Source organism: Xenopus tropicalis, chromosome 8 (genome assembly GCF_000004195.4).
Source record: "Xenopus tropicalis strain Nigerian chromosome 8, UCB_Xtro_10.0, whole genome shotgun sequence".
Classification (NCBI taxonomy): Eukaryota; Metazoa; Chordata; class Amphibia; order Anura; family Pipidae; genus Xenopus; species Xenopus tropicalis.
Window position 1 is genome coordinate 80,507,849 of NC_030684.2, and position 27,833 is coordinate 80,535,681.

The 27,833-nt window shown below is 39.2% G+C and overlaps 1 protein-coding gene across 2 annotated transcripts; it reads left to right on the forward strand.

The window, feature by feature from the left end:
- Positions 1 to 1,262: 1,262 nt before the first annotated feature.
- clip3 (CAP-Gly domain containing linker protein 3) lies at positions 1,263 to 27,708 on the forward strand. Of its 2 annotated transcripts, none has more exons than XR_001171463.3 (14): positions 1,263 to 1,519; positions 7,852 to 7,993; positions 9,126 to 9,265; positions 10,738 to 10,831; positions 12,556 to 12,717; positions 13,003 to 13,121; positions 13,930 to 14,166; positions 15,551 to 15,686; positions 17,126 to 17,254; positions 18,135 to 18,269; positions 19,002 to 19,125; positions 19,835 to 19,903; positions 21,134 to 21,206; positions 21,855 to 21,941. XR_001171463.3 is itself a non-coding variant. In NM_001126673.1 (14 exon segments), coding segments are annotated over 13 exon segments (1,605 nt in total). In that variant the 5' UTR covers positions 1,405 to 1,519; positions 7,852 to 7,857; the 3' UTR covers positions 21,910 to 27,708.
- Positions 27,709 to 27,833: the final 125 nt, after the last annotated feature.

A 27,833-nucleotide genomic window follows, 5' to 3' on the forward strand; every position in this document is an offset into this window, starting at 1 on the left:
CAGCTGGTTGTGACCGTTTCAAGGAGAATGAAAGGTAAAAACTAAGTAAGCTTTATCAGAAATGTCTATGTAAATACAGCCATAAGCACTCACAGAAACGCTGTCAAAAGAAACAGGATTTCTTGTCTCCTTCCTTGTCTCTGTAATTCCTGTGTCAGAGTCTGCGCAGCTCTCTCCCCTCTCCTGCTCTCCCCTCACTTAAGAATGCTAAGAACTCCCTCCCCCTTAGGAATGTGTGATCTGAGCCAATCAGCAGAAAGCTTCCTCATAGTCTTACTAACTGTGCACAGTGTCGGACTGGCCCACCAGGATACCAGGAAAATTCCCAGTGGGCCCAGGTGTCAGTGGGCCCTCCTGCTCCTGACCATTTGGCCTGTTTTATGGTTATTCCCTATTTCTGAATGGGAACAAAGATGAGAAATAGATGGAAGGATAGATGCTAGCATGTAAATAAAAGAGACTAGGAGATTAAAGATGTTGGGTGAGCAAAGGAGAAAAACAGTTTGAAGAGTGGGCCTAGGGTCTAAGGTTTTCTGGTGGGCCCCTGGGGTCCCAAGCCAACTCTGACTATGTACACTGGTCTTGGTCTTGGTGCAGGAGCGAGGCATTATGGGAACTTTCTTTACAGTGCTCAGCCGTTTTTGTTCCTATAAGGCTTCTGATCATCTGAACAGGAGAAATATGGGGAGACTTAAGGGCACTATTGAGAGAACTGAAGGTATGCCTGCAGCTTGAGATTAACTCTTTATTAGTCTTTCCTTCTCCTTTAAGAGATTTTTATGACTCCCACAGACCTGTTTGTATGCCATTATTATCTTGCCTTAAAACATCTAGGAAAATGTGTTGGGGGACCTGATTCTGCCATGAAGCAGTGAAAAATCTCAGAACCCACCAAAAATAACACTGAGGTCAATTTAGAACACTGCCACAGTTACATCAAGTTTAGTATCTGCTTAAGTGCAATGTGTGTCATAGTGGAGAGCCTACCCCTCAGAAATGGCTGAGGCCTCACAAAAGGCTTTTGAAAAATAAATCAGAAAATTAATTATCTTAAGCACCAGCAGTTTGCAGCAGTGTGTAGCCAGTGATTTACAATTCCCTGTCGCAGTGCTGTATCATGCTTCTTACTGGCACTTGGGCCATATTTTGCTTTATACCCATCATCCTTGATTTACTTTCCCTCTATGCTAGTGCTGGTCTAGCCGTGTCCCTTCTTTTTGATTCGGCGTCTCCCATCAGCTTGAGTCCTCCCCCTGCCAACTCCCTATACTCCTGTCCCCTCTCCCTCCTCTCTGGGCCTATGCTTCTCCCTCCCCCTCCCTGTAGCACTCTGCCCCCTCCCTTCACTCCTCCCTCTCGGTATCAGCACAGACCCAGTAGCATCTGAATGACGCACGAAAGAAAGAGACAATATACAATTGACAGGAGCAGCATCAGGACCACATCCACCTGAATAACAGCAAGAGAGTCCGGACAATCAGGACCAAGGACAGCGGCCTTCGCCTGCGCAAAGCCTGGGGTGAGTCAGGGAAGAAGCCAAAAAATAAATGAGAATCACAGCAGGAGAGTCGCTCCGTTTTAGATTATACGATGTGTTTCTATTTGGAGGTTAATATATCATCGTAGCGCTATTGCTTTGTCTGTTGGTTTTAGTGTTCTTGCATTTAATACCTATGTTACTGTATGTATACATTACATATTTATAGGTCGGCAAATGGACGGGCGAATGCGTAGGGGTCGAATTAAGAGCATTGTACAGGACAGATAAAGCAGACAGGAAAACAGACACACAGACACCGATTGTTACTTTGGTGGGGGCAGAGCGTATATTCAGTCAGGTGACACGCAGATAACTGGACTGATAAACAGGCAGATCAGACCATTTGTAGGCTGAAAGGTTGATCTATAAACAGATGTACTAGCATAAGGAAACAGAAATATTCACATACATATCTGGCACACAGACGCATGACTAGGCCTTGGATAGGTTACTAGATCAGTGTATCATGGATAGATGAACAGAAATACTCATAGGCTTATACACATGCCTGGGTATGGAAAAGGGCAAGTAATGTTTAGTTACAAGGGTGCACAGTTGAGACAGGTAGACAATGTGGGTGCCTGATTTAAGGCAATAGTAGGTACAGATAGAAATATAAGAAATATACATCTAGGATGGAATATAATTTAGATGGCAAAAAACAGTAATTTAACCAGACTGCATGAGTACATGGACTTTATTTATATGTATTAAGTTCTGGTTTCTTTCAAGATATATGTGAATGAATGGTTTGTGTAAATATGTGCTAGACATGTAAGAATTCCTTTTGTGTATATGCGCAGAATCATAGGCAAATGGAAAGGTGCTGGGATTTTCTTGATGTGTGAAGGTCTACAGTTTTATTCTTTAGAGTTTGACAAATTTAACATGTGTAAAATGCTTTTTGTACACTTTCTTGGCATATGTACAGCTGTGTTAATAAGGCTACATGTGATCAGTAAGGGTGTTTTGGGTGTGTATTGCATGTAATTCTGCTTTGTCAGTTCATATGCAACTCATATAATAAACCCTCCATTTCAGTGTTTCATAATTTCTCTTACTTATTTTTTGCTGTGAAATTTCTGTCTCCCTTATTCTATCCTACTGTTTTCCTGAACATCTTTCTCTCTCCCCCCACTCTTTGCTTTGCCTATTCCTCCTTATATATATATCCTTAATCCTCCCTCCCTGTTGTCTCCAAGGCCTGCCCTCTGTCTTGCCCTGGCACTGGCCTGGCACTTTGCCCATGCACATGCCCAAATACAGGCTGCCTTCTGTATTAATTCTGCAGCCCTGGAACAGCCTGTGGGCTGTGGTATGAAACAGCCTTTTTTTCTGGCAGCAACAGTTGCGTTGAAAGTCTAATATTGCTAGCTGCTCAAATCACTGAATTCCAGCTTCTGTAATGCTGGGAATTATGTATTTGATATGCTCTACTAAGTATTTAATGGTGCTGTGTATGCAGATTAGTAGTGACTACTAGGATTTACTTTTGATATGCAAAGTTTAATGTCTGGGGCTGAAACCGCTGTATTGAACTATGACAACATAACAGATCTCTTATACAGGTAAGGGGTCTACTATCTGGAAATCTAATATGTAAAGAGTTCCAGATTACTAGAATGGCATCTCCCAAAGATTCCATTGTAAGCAAAGAACTCATTTTTTTAAGTATTTAGTCTCTATAATAATAAAATAATATCTCGTGCTTGATCCTAACTAAGCTGCATATATCCTTACTGGTGGCAAAAACAACCCTGTAGGGTTTAAATGATTTTTAGTAGACTTAAGGTATGGAGATACAACTTAAAATAAAATCCCTTATCCAAATAACCCCAGGTACCATGCATTCTGAAAACCTGATCCTATCCCTGTGTTGCAATTTAACATTACTTGGTCCGGTACAGTATGATTGATCTCCTGAGTGTTTTACTGAATTGACTCTACTGAGATCGTTTTCCTAATGTCCTTAGTAATTAATTGCACAGCAAATGCCCTGAGAACCTTACTGTACTCATACTGGTCTGTACTGGGATTTCACAGCAAATGCCCTAAGTACCTTATTGTACTAAGTCTCACCTGTGTTAGTATTGTTTGCCTAATATTCTGACTGCCTGATTTTACTGACGCTCGTCACAGCGAATACCAGTCAACCCCAGTTTCCTCCTTGTACTTTCCCCCCCCTATTTCCCCCCTCTTCCTATATCTGTCACCTTTTAAAACCTGGTTCACACAGTATAACACAAATAGTCAGGCATAAAACCTATCTGGAATGTGCAGACTAACGATAGATGACTACATGAACCAAACCATATTGTAACCTTCCTGTTTTATGTTGATTTTCATAAAAATACCTGTATAAACTGTACATGTACTGTCTGCTTTCCTTTTGAAAAAATAAAATTATAAGTTACAACAAAAAAAAAATGAAATGCTGAAATGCAGACTACACTGGAGTGACACACTGTGAAAAGTGAAGCATTCACATTCTCCCTGGTGAATGACAGGCAGGTTAGTAAACAGCTTTTTTGTTTTCCTATGGCTGTACGCATGGGAACAATTCACTTGTAATGCCCCAATACTGATGAAAAAAGGGGATTTGTTGGGCACCTCTACTGAATCTACTGGATTGTGAATTATTTTTTCTATAAGCAGAAGAAAAAATATCAAAATGTACTTGGCCGCAACTAGTTTTCAAACTCTTTATACACATTTATATTCTACTTTCTACTTTAGTTAGGGGTCTTTTACCGATTTCCTGCACTCCTTTTGGGGTAATTAGGTATCAATCAGAATTATTTTCAAGTCTCTTACTTAATTGCACAAGGATCTCAACAGATTGATTTTAGGGTATCCTTTATAAACCTCTCTGTATAAATCAGAAGAGTATTTATTATACAAGTACTGCAGATTATTTTTTTTAATATTGTAATTCATTTTTTGTAATATGATTATTGCATAAAAGCATAGCACTCCACACTGCACTCTATAGCTGTGACCCCTTGCAGTACTGTGTATTCAGTCCCCTACAGCAGTGCTGTCCAACTGGCGGCCCTCGACCCCCCTGTCTGGCTGCTTTGATGGCTTAATTTTGTGTAAACTTTAAATGGTATCAGTACTGAGATTAACTGGCCCCCTGCATGGTTCTCACCTCTGTATTGTTTAAAAATGTAATCTCCTGTACTGTTCACACCTTTTAATCTCTGCATTGTTCACCCCCTGCAGTGTTCACACCTCAGGCTCAGGCTGTAATCACTCACATTGTTCCCCTCTTCACACCTCAGACATTGTATGTACTACCTGGCCTATGCTGCCTGTGTATAGGCAGCATAGGGTAGGCAGAGTATGGCACATAGGCAGCATAAGGCAGGGAGAGTATGGCACCCACAGGCAGCATAGGGCAGGCAGAGTATGGCACACACAGGCAGCATAGGACAGGTAGAGTGCTGCCTGTGTGCGCCATACTTTGCCTACCCTATGCTGCCTTTGTGTGCCATACTCTGCCTGTCCTATGCTGCCTGTGTGTGCCATACTCTGCCTACCCTATGTTGCCTGTGGAAGGTGACCTGGCAGGGGTTTGTTCTGGGAGTTTGTTAGCAGTTGGAAATAGCCATTAAATGGTCCCTAAGGTGTGTAATTATATGCTGGGGGTTGCTGTGCTATCCACAGGGGAGGAGGAGGCATATGGATTTAAGGGTGTGTCTTAATATGACAAAATATAATTCTTTAACATATGAATGATGGTTGATGTCCCTGCAGCGACCATTGTGATAAAATGGGTGTGGTTTGAAGTGGGAGTGTTTTAAAATGGGGGAGTGGGCAAACTGGCTTCCATTAGCGGCCCTCCACCATGTATGTGAGAGAAATTCCGGCCATCGGCACCGCAGAAGTTGGACAGCACTGCCCTACAGTATTGGGCTGGAACACTGCTGTATTTTCATGGCTAATTACTGTGACAGATACTAATTACTGTTACACATGTAACATAAAAGTTATGTAACATTTAACTAAAATACTGTATGCAAATAGAATGCTGTAATGTTTTTTGTTCTTTTCATTTCGTTAAAGAAAAAACAGAATATTCCCAGACATCTTCATTCTGTGTTTTTGTATATCAATATACTATAGGAATCTAACTGTGATTAAATAGTGCATCTTTGTCTTATCTCCTATTGGTGACACAACACCAAAACACTTTGCATTTTAATATGAGGAAACCATTATCTAGAAGCTCCAAAATATGGAAAGGACATCTCCCATAAAGTCAATTTTAGGCAAATAATTCTAATTTTATATCTTTTATTACCAAAGCCCATATTTACTTTTATAAATAAGCATATTGTATATTATTTATAATATTGATTTAATACTTTGTAATAGTATTGTCCAGAGATCCAATATTAGTTTTTACTTTCACCATGAATGATTGTAATAAGATTGTAATGTGTATGCAATATCTTAAATTCCTACGTGATGATGTGTAATGTAATTGCATGGCTAACATACCAGATACCTAAATGTTTTGGAATTGCATGAACAATCTACCCAGTGCAATACAGTAGTAATAGTAGCCCTATAGTTGCTTAATATTAGCTATTACTGAGCCCCCACCAATAAGTGCATTATTGCTAACTGGTACTGAGATTTGATGACCAATCTCCTGAGTGCCTCAGTGTATTTATTGATAATGGTTTGTGCTAAAATGAAATAGCTGTTGTCACAGGTCTGTCCTGTAAAGATACATTTGGACTGCTGTGTATAAGACTTGTTTCTGTGGTTGCTATATTAAAATATACTAAATGTGGATCCTTCCTAGTGTGCCCCCCTTGGCATTATTATATTTTTATTCTAATGTATTGCCATGTTTTGCAGATTGTATTTATTTAGGAATCCATTTGCAAAGAGGGGAAATGGTTTTTTAAAACCCATCAGGACTAATTTTTTCTCTTCTGTGACTGCTAATAATTTTGCCTGCAATGTGTTTTCTTATTATACTGTGAGGGAACTAATCTTGTGGTGTTAAACACATTACTTTTTGTTTATTTTCCATCTCTCTGATGTAGTGCCACTTATGAGTCCTGGTACTGTATGTGTGATTTATATTCTTATATCTCTTAAACTATCATAGTACATACCAGTGATATTAAAATGAACAGGATCAATAGTAAATGTGGGCAACAGGATACATTTCACTGGAAGTGGGTTTTTGTGGGGATGGGGTTCTTTATTCAGCTTAACAGCTTTTCTTGCATAATTAAAGAGAATGTTATTCTAAGCAACTCTCACTGAAAGAAATGTCTGTCTGGATGTTTACATTCTCTCTTTTTGAGAGTCAGAACCTTAAAGTGATACTGACAGTCACTTAAAAATTCTTTTTACACCTGCTGTTGTGTTTTAATTTGTATCAACTTTAAATTCCTTATAAACTAAATCTGCAGTTTTTTCGCTTCATAATTATGGTAGCACGAATTACAGACCCATGGAGCAGCCATGTTTGTTCCCCAAGTGAATAAATATGCCCAATCAGAAACCTGCAACGCCCCTTCTGCTTTTAGCCAGTGTGTGACAAGCTCAGCTCCGTTGTCTATGTGCAATAGGGAGGGGGGAGGGAGAGCCCTTAGAAGCAGGCAGGCACAGGAAAGCTTAAGCTGGCCTGCTATTTAAATTCTTTGTGCGAACAGCAGATGGGGGGGCGGGGGGCAGCCCTTTGCAGCAGGCAGGCAATGGAAAGATCAAGCCTGCCTGCTATATAGTTCACAATGCGATGCGAGGAGCAAGGGAGAGAGAGGGGAAACTCTTTGACACAAATGGCAAGCTGAATCCTCCCAGTTTATGACGTAGTCATTTTGACAGATTGAAAAGCTACAGTCAGGTTGCCGGACAGTCGGGTTCAGGATCTTCAGTAGGATTTATGTAGAGAAACAGGACTTTTTAGGAAAAAATAGTCAGCATGACCTATAGGTAGGTTTGGAAGTAGGTTCATATTTTTATAAGAAATTTTTTGGCGTCAGTATCATTTTAAAGGGACAACAAATACTGCTTTCAAATGCAATGGTATTTACAAATTACCTTTAATGATAGTTAATGAATGTATATTAGAAAGTAGCTTATAATTTTCATTATGCAAAAACATTATTGGATGGAGATTCCATTTAAGGTATATTTCTGTTGCATACTTTCTAGTATTTCCTGTATACCTATAATCTCATAGCTACAGTAGACCAACAGTCTAGACTGGCATTCCTGTACTCTTGCAGTACTCCTGTGTATTACTAGAGTTGGTTTACATTTCCTGCAATTATTATTAATAGGGAATCATGACCAGAGAGGATCCCCCTGATTCTACCCCAGAGGAGAGCAAACTTCCCTTGGAGTTCCAGAGCCCATTACTGGAGAAACGGAGAAGACCTAAAGTTCATCCTTCAGCACCTGCACCACTGCCTAAGGACTATGGTAATGCAGGAACAAAAATGTGAAAGTACTCCTTAGGGCAGGGGTACACGGGAAGATTAGTCATGCCGCGACAAATCTTAATTGTCGCGGGCGACTACTTTCCCTGCAATGCCATCCCACTGGCTAGAATGTAAATCGCCGGTGGGATGGCATACGCGGCACCGCGATTTGCCGAAGTCACCGAAGTTGCCTTGAGAGAAAACTTCGCAAATCTTGGCACCGCGTATGCCATCCCACCAGCGATTTACATTCTAGCCGGTGGGCACTGTGGGGAGATTAGTCACCCGCAACAACGAAGATTTGTCGCGCAGCGAATAATCTCCCTGTGTGTCACTGCCTTAGTGATATGGGGTGGGTCCTTTACAATTCAAAATGGAACCCATTTAGGCCCAAGTGATAAGTATTGTGGCATAAATATATTCATTGAACACTGTAGCACAGCGCTTTATCACTGTGGCACTTAGGAAGCAAAAGAGATAAGAACAAAGGCACATGCCATGATGTTGTACAGATGTTTGATGATCTTTGCACTATGGTGGCCATTAGTAACTACATATATTTAGTTACAAATTACCATATGCAACTGAATAGGCAGTACATTTCATTTATAAAGTGCCTCCATTTTATTATTAGGTAGCCCATAGTAACTAAGATCACTGGCCTGAGTATGAATTATTAGGTTTAGGACCTTTGGGCTTGTACACAAAAACTTGATGATAAAACACAAAGAAACTGTACTAGCGATGAATTGTCACATTTATTAAGCAGAAAATGAGGCTGGCCTGTTATATTAAATTGTGATGCTAATTTCACTGGAATCTACTACTGGATTAGCCACTATTCAGTTTTATAGCCTGACATCTAAATTCTATATACACAGTATATTGTGAGTCGGTCCCTAAGCTCAGGTAACTGACAGCCACACAGAGCGTGTGCAGTGAATCAGCAGAAAAGAAGATGGAGAGCTACTGGGGCATCTTTAGAGGCACAGATCTTCCCTGCTAAAGGGCTGTTGTTTCCTTGGGCTACAGAAGCGCAAAACAAAATATGCAACATTTCTGCCCTACTTTTTTTATAAGCTTTAGTTCTCCTTTAAAAATTTCTTTTTTACCCTTCTACTTCTCTTTTTCAGCCTTTACATTTTTTGACCCCAATGACCCAGCTTGCCAGGAGATCTTGTTCGATCCACAGACCAGCGTCCCTGAGCTTTTTGCCATTATACGGCAGTGGGTTCCTCAAGTTCAACACAAAATCGATATTATTGGCAGTGAGGTAAGTGGCCAAGAATGATATACAAAAGGAAAGATTTATAATAAATGCTTTTCTTCATTTTCAGTTATTCATTTATTTTTCAATTATTACTGCATTTTTAACTTTTTTAACAGTAACTGGTCGAGGAGCCATTCTTCTCTTAGATTATGTGTCTCTAAATATTTCTCTGCTGGGTGAAATTCAATGTAATTATTGCTGTGAGAATATACTGTAAGTTGTCAGAAAGAAACAGAAATATATGCTGTTCCACCTTTTTACTTATTTTATTGTTATAAGGTCCTATAACACTTTTTTCTGGCTTAACTTTACCTTTACACTGTATCTTTTCTGATATCTCTTATCCGAAAACCAAATGTATTTATATGTATGAAGCACTGTGTAGTATTTCTAGTAATAAATCAGACACAAATAGGAAAGTTACCACACAAAATGATACCCTCAGTGTAGGGAAAATAAAAAAGACAAATAAAGACGAAGTCCCCTGGGAAAAGAAAAACTGTGAGAAGATGAACTGGTAGCGAGGAGAACTAGTTTAAGAAGAAGAGAGTAACCCGGAGGATAGAAGAAATTAAGAAACTGGAAAGGAAGATCTACATATTAGTTCAGGAAGCATAGCCTACTGGGAAGATGCAGAGAAGCCACCAGGGTATGAAAAGAGAAAGTAGTTTAGGACTGATAGAAATAATGAGAATGAATAGAGAAGAAAATTAAATGGGAAAAGGCCACTAGAAAAGAAGAGAAATAAAGTCAGGTGGAAGGGAAAAGAAAATATTCTTGCTGGGAATAGAGAAGAGTCTTGTCGGAACAGAAGCAATATATGGGCAAAGGTAGAAAGACTGGTGCTATAGCTCGCATATCTTTTGGGGGAGTGAAATAAAAGATTTTTTCTTGAGCCAAGCAACTTCCTCATGCCATTGGAAATAAGTTAAATTCAGAGCTTCGCAAGTGTATGAATAGCATAGAAACCAGCATGTATATAACTAGTACTCATTATCAGGAATATGGTAAAGTGAATTGTGTAGACTAGCCTTTCTTACTAGTGAGCCACAGTCAAATGTAAAAAAACTTGGAAAGCAACACAAGCATCATAAAAGTTCATGGAGGTGCCACATAAGGGCTAAGATTGGCTATTAGGGAGCCTCTATGCACACTATCAGCTTACAGGAGGATTTGTTTGGTGGTACATCATCTTTTTATGCCACCAAGCCAGGAATTCAAAAATTAACACCTGCTTTGGGGGCACTGGAGGTAACATCAAAGAGGTTGGTAAGCAGTGTCGGACTGGGACCCCAGGGGCCCACCAGAAAATCTTAGACCATGGGCCCACTCTCCAGCCTATTTAAGGATGTGAGTATGTTTTTAATTGAGAGAAAGTGGCTTACCAAATATATAGGTAGAACCTCTTAGTAGGGAGGGTTAGTTTTTTGTATACACAGGGCATATCATGTATAATGGTTTGGTTTCTTTCCTAGATCCTAAAGAGGGGCTGTCATGTAAACGATAGAGATGGATTGACAGATATGACCTTACTACATTATGCCTGCAAAGCTGGAGCACATGGAGTGGGTAATGTATCAGTGTTAGTTATACACTGCACTCAAGCATAATGTACACAAAGCACACACTGTGGTGTCCGACCTGCCTTTATTGCAGTCTGGTCTGAGTTCAGGAAGTAAGTCACACATTCAATGAAAATTGAGGGGCTGCTCCTAGCATACACTACTATGAACCTCTCTTAAATATGTCACTCATTCAGATCATGTTATCCATTGGCTAAGAATAGAGAATGCAAGTTACATATTGAGGTTGTGGTCAAACACAGTAGTACTGTTTTCTGAGTTCAAATCAGAGTTGGGAAACCTGCTTCCCTCCAGATGTTGTTGCTACAACTCCCAGCACTCCTGCCAGTGGGAGGGAGTTGCAGTTAAAGGGGATTTCCACTTACACACCTACACATTTTTAGCTTAATGAAAAAAACAGTATTCTCAGCAATTCCAAATTACAAGTTATTTGTAATAGGGGTAGTTGACCTTTAAGGTAACTTTTAGTATGTTGTATTGCAGAATTCTAAAAAAATTAGTAATTTTTCAGTTGGTCTTAATTTCTACAGTTGTTTTAATTATTTGAATATTACATTATTTGAATATTCTTCTGCCACTTTCCAGATTTCAGATGGGGATCACTGACCTCAGCAGCCAGAACTGTTGCTTTGTGCAGCTACAGTTTGCGGCTAACAATTTGTTATTGTTATTTTTATTACTTAGGTTTTTCTTCAGACCCTCTCCTATTCATATTGAAGTCTCCCACTGCCTGGCAGCAGGTGGAGTAACAAGCCCACACCCCTTCCCACCTCCCTGCGCTGACACGTCTCGCAGACCCATTCTCATTTAAATCACCGCTCCTGCCTGGTCTCCCAACTGAGAGCCAGAGACGAACAGAGATTTAATTGCAACATTGGAAGAAGCAGACCCCGTGGTCTGAGCCCCCCTGTCCCCCCAGTGACCATGGGTTCTGATTCCTCTATTGTTACGCTACTGCAGATAACTTCAAAACCATTCGAAATGTATTCATGTAAACTGGAACACATTACATTTTCTTTCATTGTGCAAAACACAAAAAGCAGTTTTTGAATGGGCATCCCCTTTAAATAACATCTGAGGGGTCCAGGTTGCCCACCCTGATGATGTCATGAAAAGTAATCAATTAAACCAATAAGCAATTAAACCCTGCACGGAGCTCTGTATATTTTACAAAGCATTGACATATATGCTAGTATTATGACTTTTTTGGCCCCCACATATACAATATACAGTGATCCATAGCAACCCATAGCATTTGGCAGTTCAGTTTGATAGGTCTGAAGCAAGTTAGACCAGATTTCTGACTGGTTGCCTTGGGTTCCTGTACTTTGTGCCTATATTTGTAAATATGTGTCCTGTATCAGTATTCCTTACACTGAGCCCTATAAAGTATACAGCTGGGAACAACATTCCTGCTCTAAAGGAAAGGGAAAGGTAAAATCAGAAGGGGGAGCCAGACACCCTAACAACATGTTAACAAAAAAGGAGACAAGAAATCCTGTGTTTCTTTTGATAGAGGACCCAGTGCAGCATTTCTGTAAGTTCTTATGGCTGTATTTACATAGACCTTTCTGATAAAGCTTACTTCGTTTTTACCTTTCCTTCTCATTATTCTCTAAATAATTCAGTGAATTTTGTTTCATTCCTCATTGAACTTGTAAGCAGTTAATCATTATGTGCACTTTATTATTTAAATTATGTTATGTATAGGTGACCCTGCAGCTGCTGTCAGACTGACCAATCAGCTCCTGCTGCTGGGAGCAGACATTACCCTGCGCAGTCGCTGGACCAATATGAACGCTCTGCATTATGCTGCCTATTTCGATGTTCCAGAACTTCTTCGCACTCTGTTAAAAGCATCAAAGCCCAAAGGTGGGAAATACAACCAAAATATTTGCGAGGAAAGTGGAGGTTTAAAGATAAATTAAAAATTATATTGAAATATAAATGAAAAAAAAGTGTGGTATTAAAGCATTTGGAGATATGGCAGGCACTGCTTAATACTCCATGGAGCATTTTGATTTGTTATGTGGGAGGCTTGGATAGTCTAATAGGTAAGGTTATAAGGAGGGATAATATAGAGCACTGTTTAAGGTATAAATTATTTGTAGAGTTTATGCTGTTGGCTGTAACCTTATATGTTATGTTCTTTGTCAGTGCTGAATTCCACCTGCAATGATTTTAACCATGGAACTGCTCTGCACATTGCTGCCTCCAATCTCTGTCTCGGAGCTGTGAAATGTCTGCTTGAACATGGGGCAAATCCTTCTGTTAGAGTAAGTAAAACCCATACAAAATGTGCAGTGAGAAGAAAAAATGAGAACGAATAGGTTATTTTAACATGCCTAGTTTACAAATAGGGCTAAAATCATCAGTTTGCCTTGTTTTTTCCACAAAGCAGTGTTTATCCCTGAAATCAAGGGATGTTGTAATGGCAGATTCTGTTAATGCATTTAGCCTTGGATGAGTTCTTGAACAAGCATAGTATCCAAGGCTATAGTGATACTAATATCTACAGTTAGTATTAATAGTTGTATATATGGTTTATGTATGTGATAGTATTGATTGGTAAGTATAGGTTGTGTGTGCTGGGTTTACTTGGAAGGGTTGGCACACAATTTTGCTAATTCAGGTATAGGATCTTTTATCTGACAATGTTTTGCCACCAATATGGATTTATGCAGTATAGTTAGGCTCAAGCACAAAGTAGAAAGAGAAAAAATATCATTTGAAAAATCTGAATTGTTTGCTTAAAATGGGCTCTCTGGGTGATGATCTTCCCATAATTCAGAGTTTATAGATTAAGGATCCCATACCTGTAATTTTGTGTATGGCATTTTTTTCTGTCAATCACATATCAATCACATATTGTCAACAATTTCTTTGTTAAAAAAAATATTCAAGAGAAAGATACCATGTTTTCTAAAAACCTAGCCAACAGTTATGTGTCATGAAGTACATGGATTCAGCTTTGTCCGTACCAAAAGAAATAACTCCACTAAAAGGTGTCCATATACTCATTTTAGTAGAGTTTGTATCCAAACCGAATTCACCTAATATCATATAATTTTCCTTTCCCTATAGAATAGCAAGGGCCAAGTACCAGCTGACGTAGTTCCTGACCCTATGGATATGGGCTTGGACAAGGCGGAGTCTGCTATGATTGCCAAGGAGCTGAAACAGCTGCTGTTGGATGCAGTGCCCTTGACCTGTAACCTGCCCAAGGTGACATTACCAAACTACGATAACATCCCTGGCAACCTAATGTTGGCATCTCTGGGAATGAAATTGGGCGACAGAATACTGTTGGATGCTGAAAAGGTAATGTACAGACTTTACATATGATTATGTGTGTGTTTCTGTAGCCTATAGTAGCTATAAATTGCAATGCTTACTTGGGTGGGTCATCCTGATTTTTTATCTATTTGTAAGTACTATGTTATAGTAAGTAGATTAAAATGTGTTTATAGTGAAAGATGCACAAAGGCTAAGAATTTAATTGTTTCTAATGCACAGTCTGTAACTTTTCAGGAGCCACAGAGTGATATAACGTGTTGGGTTTGTCACAAACACCATGGACCAGATTTCAATCAATGAGAAAATTACATTTTATGGTTTATCACGTAATAACTTTTAGGCAAGATCCTTTCTTATATTATCAGTTTTTCCCATACACCTCAACATAGTTTTCATGTGATAAATAGTGAGATATGTTTTCCTCAATGAATTGCATCTGGCTGTATGGGAAAATCTGCAAATTAAGTTTTTCTCTTCAAATTAAATTTGGCCCAACAAATTGCCTACTAAGGTTAAACACACAACTCTTTGAGCCTTCACTGTCAGACCCAAGCATTTTTATATGCCAGAAGACCATTATCAAGTATTAGTATGGTCCAGGAAACAACTCGAATGATATGAGCACAACATAGACTGAAAGATAAGCAGATCAGTCAAAATGTTTGTTGCTTAATACCAAGTTTCTTCTTTGTGCAGTCTCCTCATCTCAACTGTTGTTTCTGCCACCCTAATGTTCTGACTACTTCAGCCTAAACAATCAACATTTATCATTGAAATGTTTTCTGGCACGCATCAGATTTTGGCCATTAGCTCTCTTTTGATTCGGTCTTATAATAGATGTTGAGCTTACATCAATAAATATGCATAAAACCAATAAAACATCTGGCCATCTACATTAATGTACATAAATAAAAAAATAAATCATAGAAATATTGTTTTAAAAAAAAAAAAACACATACCCTTAATTATTTAAAATTGTTAGTTTATATCACTTAGATTTTTAAAAACATTTCCAATATGTAGTATGTGTGCACTTTGCACATTCCTGCTTATTTTTCATACTACACTTTCTCCTTCTGAGATAGCAGCAGTCAGATTATATAGTAGAAATACAGAAAATGCTGCAAACACGATTGCTATAAAGGCTTTAAAATTGTTGCTGGGTGACATATAATTGTATGTATATGAAGCAAGTTGCTGTATTCCTCAATTCTAAGGGCATAATTCATTTTCGCCAGTGGGATGGCAGTTCGGGGAGATTAGTCGCCCGCTAACAGGGAGATTTGTCGCGGGCGACTAATCTCCCCGTGTGCCAGAGCCCTAAAGCCACCAGAGGGCTTGAGGAAAGAGATACTAATGTTGGAGATACCTATCTACTAACCACCTTGCTTCATTTGTTTACCATTAGGCAGGCACCCTCCGTTTCTGTGGAACCACTGAATTTGCCAGTGGACAGTGGGTTGGAGTGGAGCTGGATGAACCAGAGGGCAAAAATGATGGCAGTGTAGGGGGCATCCGATATTTTATTTGTCCCCCTAAACAGGGTAAGTAGGTCCTATACCATCTGTCTTCCTACTGTGCCAATACAAAACAACACAACAATACAATACTAACAGGGACCTATCAGAGTCAGTATTTCCTGCAGGTGGCCCTCAGCATACAGCCACCCACAGGGAATACTTTGTGATACAATCAGCAAATGAATTGATTGCTTGCAACTTGTACTGTTAACAAAAGACTCAATGCTTTGCATGTAACCCACGCAGTCTTTTTTTTAAAGAAGAAACATATGCCTCTTTGTTTGCTTATAGTGACTGGTTTTAGTTTTCCCTTTTCTTCTTTCTTTGGTATGACTATCTATAAAGCTCAGAAACAAAGAATACAAGACAGTACTTTATTAGCTTTAGTAGCCACTGAATAACACTGCCTGGAATTAGACAACTTGTCATTTTCAAAATCTTCTCCATTAAGGATCCCCCCAAAACACTACCATTTAGTGTGTAACTCACATTTATAGTACTGCTACCAAAGTGCATAACTTTGCACTTATCGACATTGAAGCTAATTTTTTCATTTTGCTGCCCAGTTTTCCAATTTAGTCAAATTGCTCTGCAAAAAAGGAAACATCCTTCACAATTTGCACAATTCAGTGTCATCAACAAAAATAGAAACAGTACTTTCTATGCCCACCTCTAGGTCATTAATAAACAAATTGAAAAGCAATTCCACTAACAATACTGGTCCAATTAGAAAATGTTCCGTTTACTGCCACTCTTTGTAATCTATCCTTCAGCCAGTTCTCTATCTAAGCACAAATATTATGTTCTAGTCCAATATTTTTTATGCCATCTCAGAGTCGAGGTTCCTGCTCACCTCCTCATAAATTATATATGTATAATTTTCTCAGTTTCTACAGCAGTGATCCCCAACCAGTGGCTCTGGAGCAACATGTTGCTTACCAACCTTTTGGATGTTGCTCACTATGGCTTCAAAGCAGGTGCTTGTTTTTGAATTCCTGGCTTGGGGGCAAGTTATGGTTGCATAAAATATAATGCCAAACAGAGCCCTCTGTAGGCTGCCAGTCCACATAGGGGGCTATTAAATAGCCAATTATTGCTCTTATTGGCACACCCAGGAACCTTTTTAGCTCCCCAACACTTTTCCATTTGAATGTAGCTCATGGTTATAAAAGGTTGGGGATCCCTGCTCGTCAGAAATAGGGCCTCCTACCAAATGTGTAGCAAAATAATGTCAAATTTAGACACTAAGGCACTTGGCTTAGAGATGTCAGTAATGCAGTAATGAGTTACATTTTATATAAGAGATGACATATGTATTGAGAAACCAGCAATGTATCTGTGTTTATACTATATTATATTAGAACTGAGAGGCTCAACAGTTCATCTGTAACTAATGCTTTTGTTGATAGTAACATTAGGTCCTCCTACAACTTGAGCTCCTTTAATTTCTCTTTTATTTTTAGGCATTTTTGCTCCTGTGTCCAAAATCAGCAAAGCCCCTGATCAGCCACCATCCTCAGTCACCTCCACTCCAAGGACTCCCCGTGTGGACTTCTCCCGAGTCACTGGGAAGGGGAGGAAGGAAAAGAAAGGTAAGGTTCCACATTACATCTCTACAGTAGTAGGCCCAGGATTACCTGCATAGCCTGGGTGAATTAAATACAGGCCACACAGCTTGCCCAAGGTCTGGTAACCCATAAACACCAAGCAGATGTTGGCCTTCTAAAAGGAGATCTGTAAATGATATAGCTGCCTGCTGTAGACCGTTTTACCAGGTGCAAACGTTTGTGACTTTTTTTACATTACCCCATAGGTTCTTCATATAGTTTAATGCTTCCTAAGTCTTATATTAGGATTGATGATACCAGTGCCCCTAATGAGACCCAGTACCAGCTAACAGATGTATTCACTACCTGGAAATGATCAGAGCCCATTAGAAAAAAACTTAGGGTATAGGAATGTAAGCAGTGGTAAGCCAGTGATTTAATGGTATTTCTTTTATATATGTTAAACAGCTAATTCATGCATAAAGCTCTTGTGATATGGCATTGCAGCACACCCTTAAAGGGGTAGTTTATCTTTAATTTAACTTTTAGTATGTTGTAAAATGGCAAATTCTAGGCAACTTTTAAGTTGGTCTTCATTATTTATTTTTATAGTTTTTAAATTATTTGCCTTCTTCTTCTAACTCTTTGCAGCTTTCAAATAGGAGTCACTGACCCCGGCAGCCAAAAAGCTATTGCTATATTCCTATTCAAGTCCTCTACTATTCCTATACCATATTCTCCTTCTAATTACTCCATAGTTGCTAAGTTAATTTGGACTCTAGCATTCTGGCTGAATCATCTTAGGCAACATGACAATGTGGCCAAGAATGCATATAAGAGCACGTTATGAGTCCTATATAGGTGTAGCACAAAATCAATAATGCAAGCAGTTAGATCACTGATACAGCTTTGTATTTCGCTTCAGCCACACACAAAAAATCGTTGAGTGTGGGGAGCCTGGACAAAGAGGGCCTAAAGATTGACATTGGGGACCAAGTTCTCGTGGCTGGCCAGAAACAGGGATTTGTGAGATTTTATGGAAAAACTGATTTTGCCCCAGGTGAGTTATTTATTTAGTTCTTGTCTTAGAGGAAGTACTTTTTCAGTAAATAGAGATGTTCACAGGATCTTCTGTAGAGTATTAAAGTAAGCTAAAGGTATATACTTATATATTATCCATTATATATAGAGAGTATTGACATGAATACACAGCATTTTAGAGTTTCTCATCTTTCACATCAGTCCCTGCCCTGCACATTAAAAAGGTGTTGCTTTGTAGCCCACAGGGAGAGCAGATTTCCCATGGGCAGCGAAGCATCCTGTGAGACTTTGATTTATACTATTTGATCCCTATCACATTCATACAAACACACAGGGATCAGATTCATAAAGCCATTACCTACCTGTAAATTCTTAAGTGTGGGAGGAGAACCCAATACTTTCATTACCTACAAAGAAACACTCATTCACACACTTATATACAGGATTATACAGTAGGACAAACAGTTTATGTGCAAGAAAATATATTTGGGTAATACAAATGCTAGAAGAGGTTACCCACACTGTTTAGTACCAGGAACTACGCAGGCTTTTTTTCTGTGGGGTAACTCAGTTTTGTGTTCATACTCTACTGCAGTGGTTCTCAACCTGTGGGTTGGGACCCCAGATATGCTAAGTGGTGATAATACTCAGATAAAGGTTTAAAACATCAAAGAGAGTGAAAGGCTATTAATTTGAAAACCTAAAGTGAAGAGTTTTCATTGCTTATTTTAAGAATTCTCCTACCTTTTAGGGTACTGGTTTGGCATTGAACTGGAGAAACCAACTGGAAAACACGATGGCTCAGTTTTTGGTGTTCGATATTTTACTTGCTCCCCAAAACATGGAGTATTTGCACCCCCATCCCGGGTACAAAGGTAAATTCTCAGTGTAATCTTAAATTCCTGTTCTAAAAGACAAAAGTTGGCCATGCAAGGTCAAATTTAAGCTGATGATTTGGCCCCATCAGATCAAGCTGGAAGTTTATCTGCCCATTTATAAGGCCCACCAATGGGCCTGCCCAACTGATATCTGGCCTGGCTGCATCACCACACTGTTGTTGGACTGGTCTCCTTAGAATCCAAAGGATGATCTGCCCAAATTGAGCCAGAATATGGTTGGCCAAATCGGACCCAGATATACTCATTTGGCAACCTCGCCAAATGAGCTAATATGGCCATGGATGCCTTAAGGCTAATGGCACATGGAGCATTTTGAATACTGCAGTTCTCCATTCACCTCTTTCTGCCTGTTACTGTAAAACATTTTAATACAATGATTAATGTGGAAATATTCCAGATATATTTATCTCTGGATAATACTGTGTGTTGTCAAATGTACCAGCTGCAAGCTTTTTTCAATGCTTTGTTCTAGCTGTTTGCTCTGGAGTTTAGCGTTTAGAGTGTGTAACCAATGTTAATTTTCTTACATTTTATACATATTTCTATAGTTTTTTTTAACAATTCTGTGCTCTGCATATATTGGATACTTTTACTTTAAACCCTCTTTTCAGCTTGTGCATTAAAGTGGGATATGCATGAATACATTGATATGGAGGAGATATTTTACATATATTTCTAATTCTAGGACGGGTGGACCCAAGGACCCCCAGACAGACAACAATGGTATGAAGAAGGTGCATCAAGTTACTAGTAGGTACACAGTTTTCACCACTTTAGTATGTTTGTGATAACTGTCAATGTGAGTGCCAGACCTTTCATGCTTCATTACAGTGCCACCAGTCTTAGCATACTAATACACCTACTTGCCTATAAGTAATTACAGAAATAGCCAAACAAATATAAGTGACCAGTAAGGTTTTGATTTATTAATGGTAAGTATTCAGTGTTTATTCTAAATGGCACACCTGTACAAATACCAGCTATAATGTGAACAGCCATGATTTCAGGTAAAAGTGGCACAAAGGGACTATTCTTGTTATAAGTGAATGTAAAGCATAGTGATGATGATAATCAGGAACCGTTTCTACAGCAACTGCTGTAGAAAAAAAGTTCTCTAGAGCTTAAACAAGGGCAATGGTAAATGTCAACCATAATAAAGCCATAATAAAACCATAATAAAGCTTTATTTGTTTTTATCTAAAATGCTTATGTGGTTTGTTGCAGTCATCCAGACATAACCAGCTATGTCAGAGTTAATTAATAATCTATTATAGTAAATGTGTATTTGTAAGTATTATTCTTTGTATTCTATATTGTAAATTCCAATAAAAAGAAAATTATGCATATGAGGTGTGGCACATGGTGCATTCTAGTTGCTTTAGTCCTCTCAGGGACATTCCTGGTGGTCAAAATGCCCTTCTTCATCTGCAGATACTTCTGCTGCTGTCAGACAGAGACTGCTCAGCAACATAGAGGGGAGCATATACAAGTGACCCTCACCTGGCAGTGCCCATCTCTGCAATAGGCAACATGTTTACAAAACAAACATAAGGGCTGTGACACACAGGGAGATTAGTCGACGCACAACAAATCTTCCTTGTCGTGAGCGACTTATCTCCCCGAAATGCCATCCAGTGGGATAGCATACACGGCGGCGCTATTTGCCGAAGACGCCAAAATTGTCTTGAGAGGAAACTTTGGCGACTTCGGCAAGTCACGCCGCAATTTACTTTCTAGCTAGTGGGATGGCATTTTGGGGAGATTAGTCGCCCGCAACAAGGAAGATTTGGGGCAGTAGAGTACAGTTGAGTACTGTGAGTGAAAAGGTATGTAAGGAAATAGTAAATATGCATGTAAATGTATTCTTTTGTTATAGCACGTCTTTAGAAATTACATTAAAATCACTTATAGGTAGTATTTGTCTAATGCCCATGTGTCAAATCCAATAAGCAAATTTACCTAAATTATATCATCTTCTCTCAAGTGACACAGCCAAAGCGTAACTTCACAACAGTGCGGACTCCAAAAGAAATTGCTTCAGAAAACTCCATCTCCAGGTAACAGGCAACTTTGCTATTAATAACCACAATATACACACTTAGCATTCACCAGAACATACATACTGCAGTCTTCCACATCTTAGGCTTTTACCTATGAGACTGTCAAATGTGTATGGACCGTATTTCCCTACACTGATGTCTCTACCTCTTTCTGTCTCATTCACACAGCTAGCTCTCACTATTCCCCAACCACCATAACATAAACGGTTACCTTTTGTGCTGCCTTCTATCCATAATAAAGCAAAGCTCTCTTTAATTATGCTTCTCTCCCTATTACATACACAGCTATCATTCTGCTTTCTCTCCAATACAAAGCTTGGTAGAAACATTTGTATTTTCAGAGTTACAAGAGCCAAAAAGTCTTCTTAGAGATCCTGAAGTTGGGGTGCTCCTATAGCAAAACAGTGAGGAGTGTCTCCATTTCAGTGCTCTATTAATGCAGCAATTTTGACCAAATGTCATCCCCAGAATATTGGGTCCTGGAGACATAATGCTGTGTGAGATGTCAGTATTTGTTTAACACAAATTGTAAATAGATCCACAGAAACACAAAGACTGATAGAATCAAGAACTGATATTGTAATCACTAATTCATAGAAATTTGTAGAAATTATTAAACTGATGTTGATGTAAACTGTCTAACAGGTTACTATTCTGTTGCTGGTTTCCGTGGCTCCTCCGTGCTGAGATGCAGTCTTAGAAACCTGTGTTCCTTTGCCACCTGTGTGTTGGGTCACACAATGATGCGCCCTTCTTTCTATGTATGCTGTCCTCTGGACCCTCCCCAGTGCCTTCTCCACATCCTCCTGCCTGTCACCTCTGATTTCTGCACCCACTGGAAGAAGGTGACAGGGGAGACTATCAACCTGCGCAAGATTATGCCAGAAGGTGTGTGAGTGGATCTGAGCTCTCTCTGTTCCCAACACCAGTCATTCCACAGAACATTCCAGACTGGCTCAATAAATTGCCCTACCCCCAATGCCAAATTACTAAAGCTTCTCTCACTCAAAATGAACCCTCCCTCTTTACCATAAGGTAAAACAAAAATTGAGAATAATTGAAAGCTCCCAATAGATTCCCTGTTGTTGGGCAAAGAAAAAATTCTTGACATTGCATGTAGTGTTTTAGATTTTCTGTGCCCTGCAGTGTGGGATAGGTTTCCCTATTGGTAAGCAGTGATTATCTAGTATTAACATTTTACAGTTTAGAAACATCTTCCTCTGTATGGAGCAGTCTCATTTGCAGATGAAGGACAGTTTATTATTAGCGGTCAATTCCAGCACTTTCTTTTATAGGGCAACACTCTTAATTTGGTTTACATCCCACCAAATAAAAGATGAATGGATTTATCTAAAGGGACATTTTCTGCCAAAATTAGCATTGCTGTAAGTTCTGGTGGGGTGTTTATCACTTGTGATTCCAGAATACTATACCATTTTGCTAGTTAAAAGAGATGTTTTTATGTGTATTTTTTTTATTTGCTAACAGTGTCCATTTTATTTTATGCATTAGATGTTTTGCCTGAAAGATGAGGTTATTTGGGTAGAGGTAAAGAACATCGGTCTATATAAAATTCAGCAAATTTGCATTAAGGCCAACAAGACCTGGATAAAAAGAAGTAGGGTGGGCACATAATCATGGCTGCATCCAAAATACAAAAATGTTTAGCCCCTGGAGTTTGGGGCCTCACGATGGAGAAATCCCACAGTTGATTCTACCTTCATAAACTAAGCTAAGCTTGCTTGCGTGAGGTTTTCTTTTTATTATTTGGGAAATCACCCAAAATGAGATCTAGTTGCTGTCTCCTGAGGAAGGCATACAATCATCATTAGGATGGCTCATTTGTTTCAGATGGATCTTATGTAACAAATGAGCATGGCCTTTCTAATTGCTGCATCTGTCCTGCATGAATTATAAAACAACAGCAGATTTAACTTACCAGATATGCATAAAGGCATTCCTACTAATTATTAATTATGCTAAGACTGTACCCAAGGGTGAAAGTAAACTTATTTACAAATGGGAACTGAACATACGGCATTAGATATACAGGCCATTTAGAATATCGTAGCGAGTTATCTTGTAATGCTCTCGAGATGAGCACGTATTCATAGCGACAGATAATGACAAATATCTGTCATTAAAGCAACTACATTTCCAAAAATAAGTTCTTGTCCAACCCACTTTACCAAAAGTTGGAGCTTTTGTGCTACACACACAGTACAAAATATTAATCCACCTGCAAGTCCTATAAGATGTTATAAGCTACAGGGATCCATCACACTGGCTGTAGGAGAGATGAAAAGGACATTTTTTATCCACTTGCAGTATCTTATATGGACTAACATATGCAGCTTCCTCAGAGAAAGCTTGAATGAATAGAAGAGCTGATAGGTTTTACACGTGTATTGGACAGGATCTGTAGGAGCGCTGTTCTAATGAGCTCTACTGTATCTATTTTAATGCCCCTGTAATTATTTGCGATGAGGGCTACGCCACCTCGCGTAGCTTGTTATTTACAGTAAAGGTTCCCTATAAATGTGCTGAAAAATGGGCATGATTTAAAAAGTTGATGGAAAATGTATATTTGTTCCATTATCTTTTTAGCCCTAGAATGATGGTCCACTGTTAAAAAAAATCATAGCATGAAAATAATATTTAAATATGTGTTAATTAATCTACCCACATTTCCATTCTGACCGTCATCTTACATTATAGGCTGAAGGATTGTGACATTAAGAATATATATGTAAATCTGGTAATTTAGGATTTAGCAGATTAATCCCTTCCTGCAATCTTGCCTGTAGAAAGCCCAGTTCTTAATGCACCCTGGTCTTCCTGTTAAATGCATGATGGTCTGTTTCATTTTCCGTGCAGTATCATCAAGATCATTTTTCCGAAAGAGATATCAGTTGTAATTACTACTGAATACCTTTTATTTCTTGTGGATCAACGAACCATAAAACCCTTGTTGCTGTTGGTTGCTTCCTTTATACGCACATGGAAAGCATATAATTGCTAACTCCTGCATGCTACACATTTGCAATTCCATATTGTCATACCCATAATATGCCATTTCCTGCCCATTAGCATCAGCATGAATGCTTTGATGGTAACCTGCTCTCAGAATCCAACTAGGACCGAGAACATTCACTCTAGAGCATGCAGGAGCCAGCAATAATAAGTCAATACCACATCTATAGCAATTTTATATCATTCACATTAAATTTATGTGGCTGCTCTGTTGGGAGATTTCACCTTTCCCATTAGGACATTTTCACTGGTGGGTAGGTGGTCCAATGTATTGTGTTCTTATGTGAGAATATACAGATGTAAAAGACCTTATTTGTCTCCCTGGCCACTGCATGCATCGCCCTACTCTGTACATAGCATGGGGTATTCATGTACTGTGAGTAATAAGTATCTGTATATTTTGCAAAGGTGCCAGGCTTCCTCCCCAGCAGGGGTTTATCTACGGATTCATAGTGCAGCCAGTGGCAGGTATAAAGGACTGTAAACTTAGTGCATTTCCACAGCGAGCGGACACAACACACATACTCTGTGAAGAGTGCATATTTATTAATTTGCACACGCAAGGATAGCATGTATTCCTGTGTATCATGGAATGTGGTGTATAAACATTATAATGGAAGGAGAGGGATGTAAATGTATTGTCCTGTGTTCCCATATAAAGGAATAATTATGTGAAAGTTAGGACACCCTTGCCAAGCTATATTTTTAATCAATTTATATTTTAAAGGAAAATAAAAAGCTTAACCACTGAACGGGTTTCAATATGATAGGCCCCAACCGCATAAAATATAATCGCTCACCATAAAGACCCCTAGGCCAGTGCTTTCTTGTGGCTGCTCTGAGCTGGGTGTATGATTAGTAGAGTAGAAGTGAGACTTAGATGAGAAAAGTAAAAATTTTGCACATGAGCACAGCCCAGGGCAGCAGCAAGAAAGATGGTGGTGCTGCGCTCATTATAAAAGAATCCCGAACCAGTGCTTTTTTTCAGCAAAGAGGAGTGCAGGCCCAGAGCCTGAGGTAAGCAATTATAATAGCTGGGGGAAGGGTGCCTAAGAAATTGCCACCCCACAGTGATGCTTTCATTCTACTTTAACAGATTAATTGTGCTGGATAAAAACTTAATGGCAATATTGTACATTTTACCAAACAGTTACTATTTATGGTCAAGGTGCCATAACCCATAGCAACCAATAAGATGTCTGCTTTTAAATGGGTGACCAGTAAATGCTACCCGCTAACCAGGGTCAGACTGGGCCGCCGAGACACCGAGAAAAATCCCGGTGGGCCCCAGCAGCCCAGACCCGACCCTTGCCGGTGCTCCCCCTGTCCGACTGTTCCACCCCTGACGCGTTAAATTTATGCAGACTCGGGGAGGACGTTGGTGGGGGACCCTGCGGGGGGTTAGGGAGGCCCCTGGGGGGTGTTATGGGACATGGCCGGCGGGGGCACCTGCAGTGCCCCTGGGGCGGGAGACCTGGTGGGCCCTGCACCCCCCAGTCCGACCCTATTGCTAACTGGTTACTATAGGTGATAAGAACTGTAGGAAACTTTGCTCCTTAAATTGCATAACCTGCCGCCCACCCCTGTTCTTCCTAACTCTACTTGTTTGATTCAATACTTCGGGGCATATTCATTACAGTGTTTAAGCCAACATCACCAATGATGTTGCCCATAGCAACCAATGAGCAATTAGAATTTAATGGTCACCTACAAGGTAGAAAACAAAAGCAAAGATCTGTTTGGTTGCTAAGGGCAACATCACCGGTAATTTTGGCTTACACGCTATAATATATATGCCCCTACTTGTCTGAGATCTCACCATACTGTGCTGTGTATTTCCCCACTAGGCACAGGACAACACTATCTGCAATATGCAATAAACTGTTTAAACAGACAGCAAATGTAGCCAAATATACGGCACAAAAAGCTTATCCTTAAGCTTCCTTTGACCAGTAATATACAGACAAGTATGGAGAAATTTATATATAAATGCATTTAACGGTGTATGATCCAACAGATGGGTATAAAATATTACTGCCTATTGAGGTACATTTTTATTTTCTTATTTGCAACCCCCTCTCCAGCTATACCAGAAGCAAATATTTCATACTAAATTATTTGGTACTTGATACTGGGAATCAAGCTGTTGCCCAATAAATATTTCAGCCCAACAAACAATTGTATATGAGAACTGCAATAATCCAATAGTTTCGCTGGTTTTACTTCTAACATAAGAATTTAATTTAAATTTAAGAAACAACGATCCATGTACACTATAAATTCTAATTTTTAAAATTAGACTTGTACTTCTAAACAAACTGGAGCATTGGACATAAAATACCTTTTTGCTTGGAAGAGAATCAGATCTGTGTTGTTGTAAAACTACAACTCACATCCCCAGCATTCAACAGCTAGGAAGAGTAGCTCAACAGCAGTTGGCAGGCCACCGCTTGGATATATATCTAATGCAGGGCTGTCAACCAACCTCATGTCATGAGGAAGATAATGATCCAGTCCTGTTTTCTTCTTCTCCACACTAAATTATAATATGAAATAAGGTCTCAAATGCCTGGAATGAATCAGCTCTGCTCATGAATATTTAGAATATCTAGCAGTTATTATGCAGTATAATCATATATATATCTTTCAAGATCAAGACCAGAGTAGTTACTGACAATTTCAATGGAGTATAGGAAAAAAAAAGCCTGGTAGGAATCAGCTTGAATATGCTTGTGTTTATGCACTGGTGTAATTATACCACCTAGGGAATTTTTAAAAATGCCTCATTTGGCATTAGCCTAACACTCCATAGGAAATAAATGTGTTTAACTGCTAAAAGAAGTTTAACATTCTAATGAATTGACACATTAATCAGACAGAGAAATGTTCCTAACAGACAACTCTTGATAAATCCTTAAATAGAGTACACAGACTAAATAGAGCTGCAAATGGATTATTCCATAGCAGGGACAACTTAATCTAACTGATCTAGATACTACCCTTGCATACTCTGTAAGTATGTCTTTTACTGCAAGGAGAAAAAAGCATAGATGTGCAGAGTCACCATTCAAGCTGCTATGTAGTAGTACTGTGCAATCATTATGTTTTGAAAGTTGTATATGTACTACTGGGCTTTTGTAGTAGTGTTATCCAGAAAATGTACACACAAAGGAATACATCATTTGTAAAGGTAAATTCACATAACGTGACATGCTAGCACACAGGTAATGAGTATAAAGGTATCTTAAGATATGACCCTTGGTGGGGAGAGGTGATGGTCACTCAATAATTTCTCTGATACAGCATTACCCAGCTAACTTCCGTATAAACATGAAACGTTACTAGCCTTTCCTGTAACCTTGTGTACAATTATTGTGCTGGTATAAGCCTGTTACACCTAGTCTTACAAGCTCTGTGTACAGGATATGTGGATGTATATCTAATAATAAACAGATTTATCTACTGATTCTTGTGAGAGGCTCTTTATTTTCAGTGGCATCTACACAGAAATAGATATAGAGCTGGTAGGAAGCAGGCACTCACGTCTGATAATAAAAATGCCTGGGTGCAGTATACACTTTGCAAATGTAA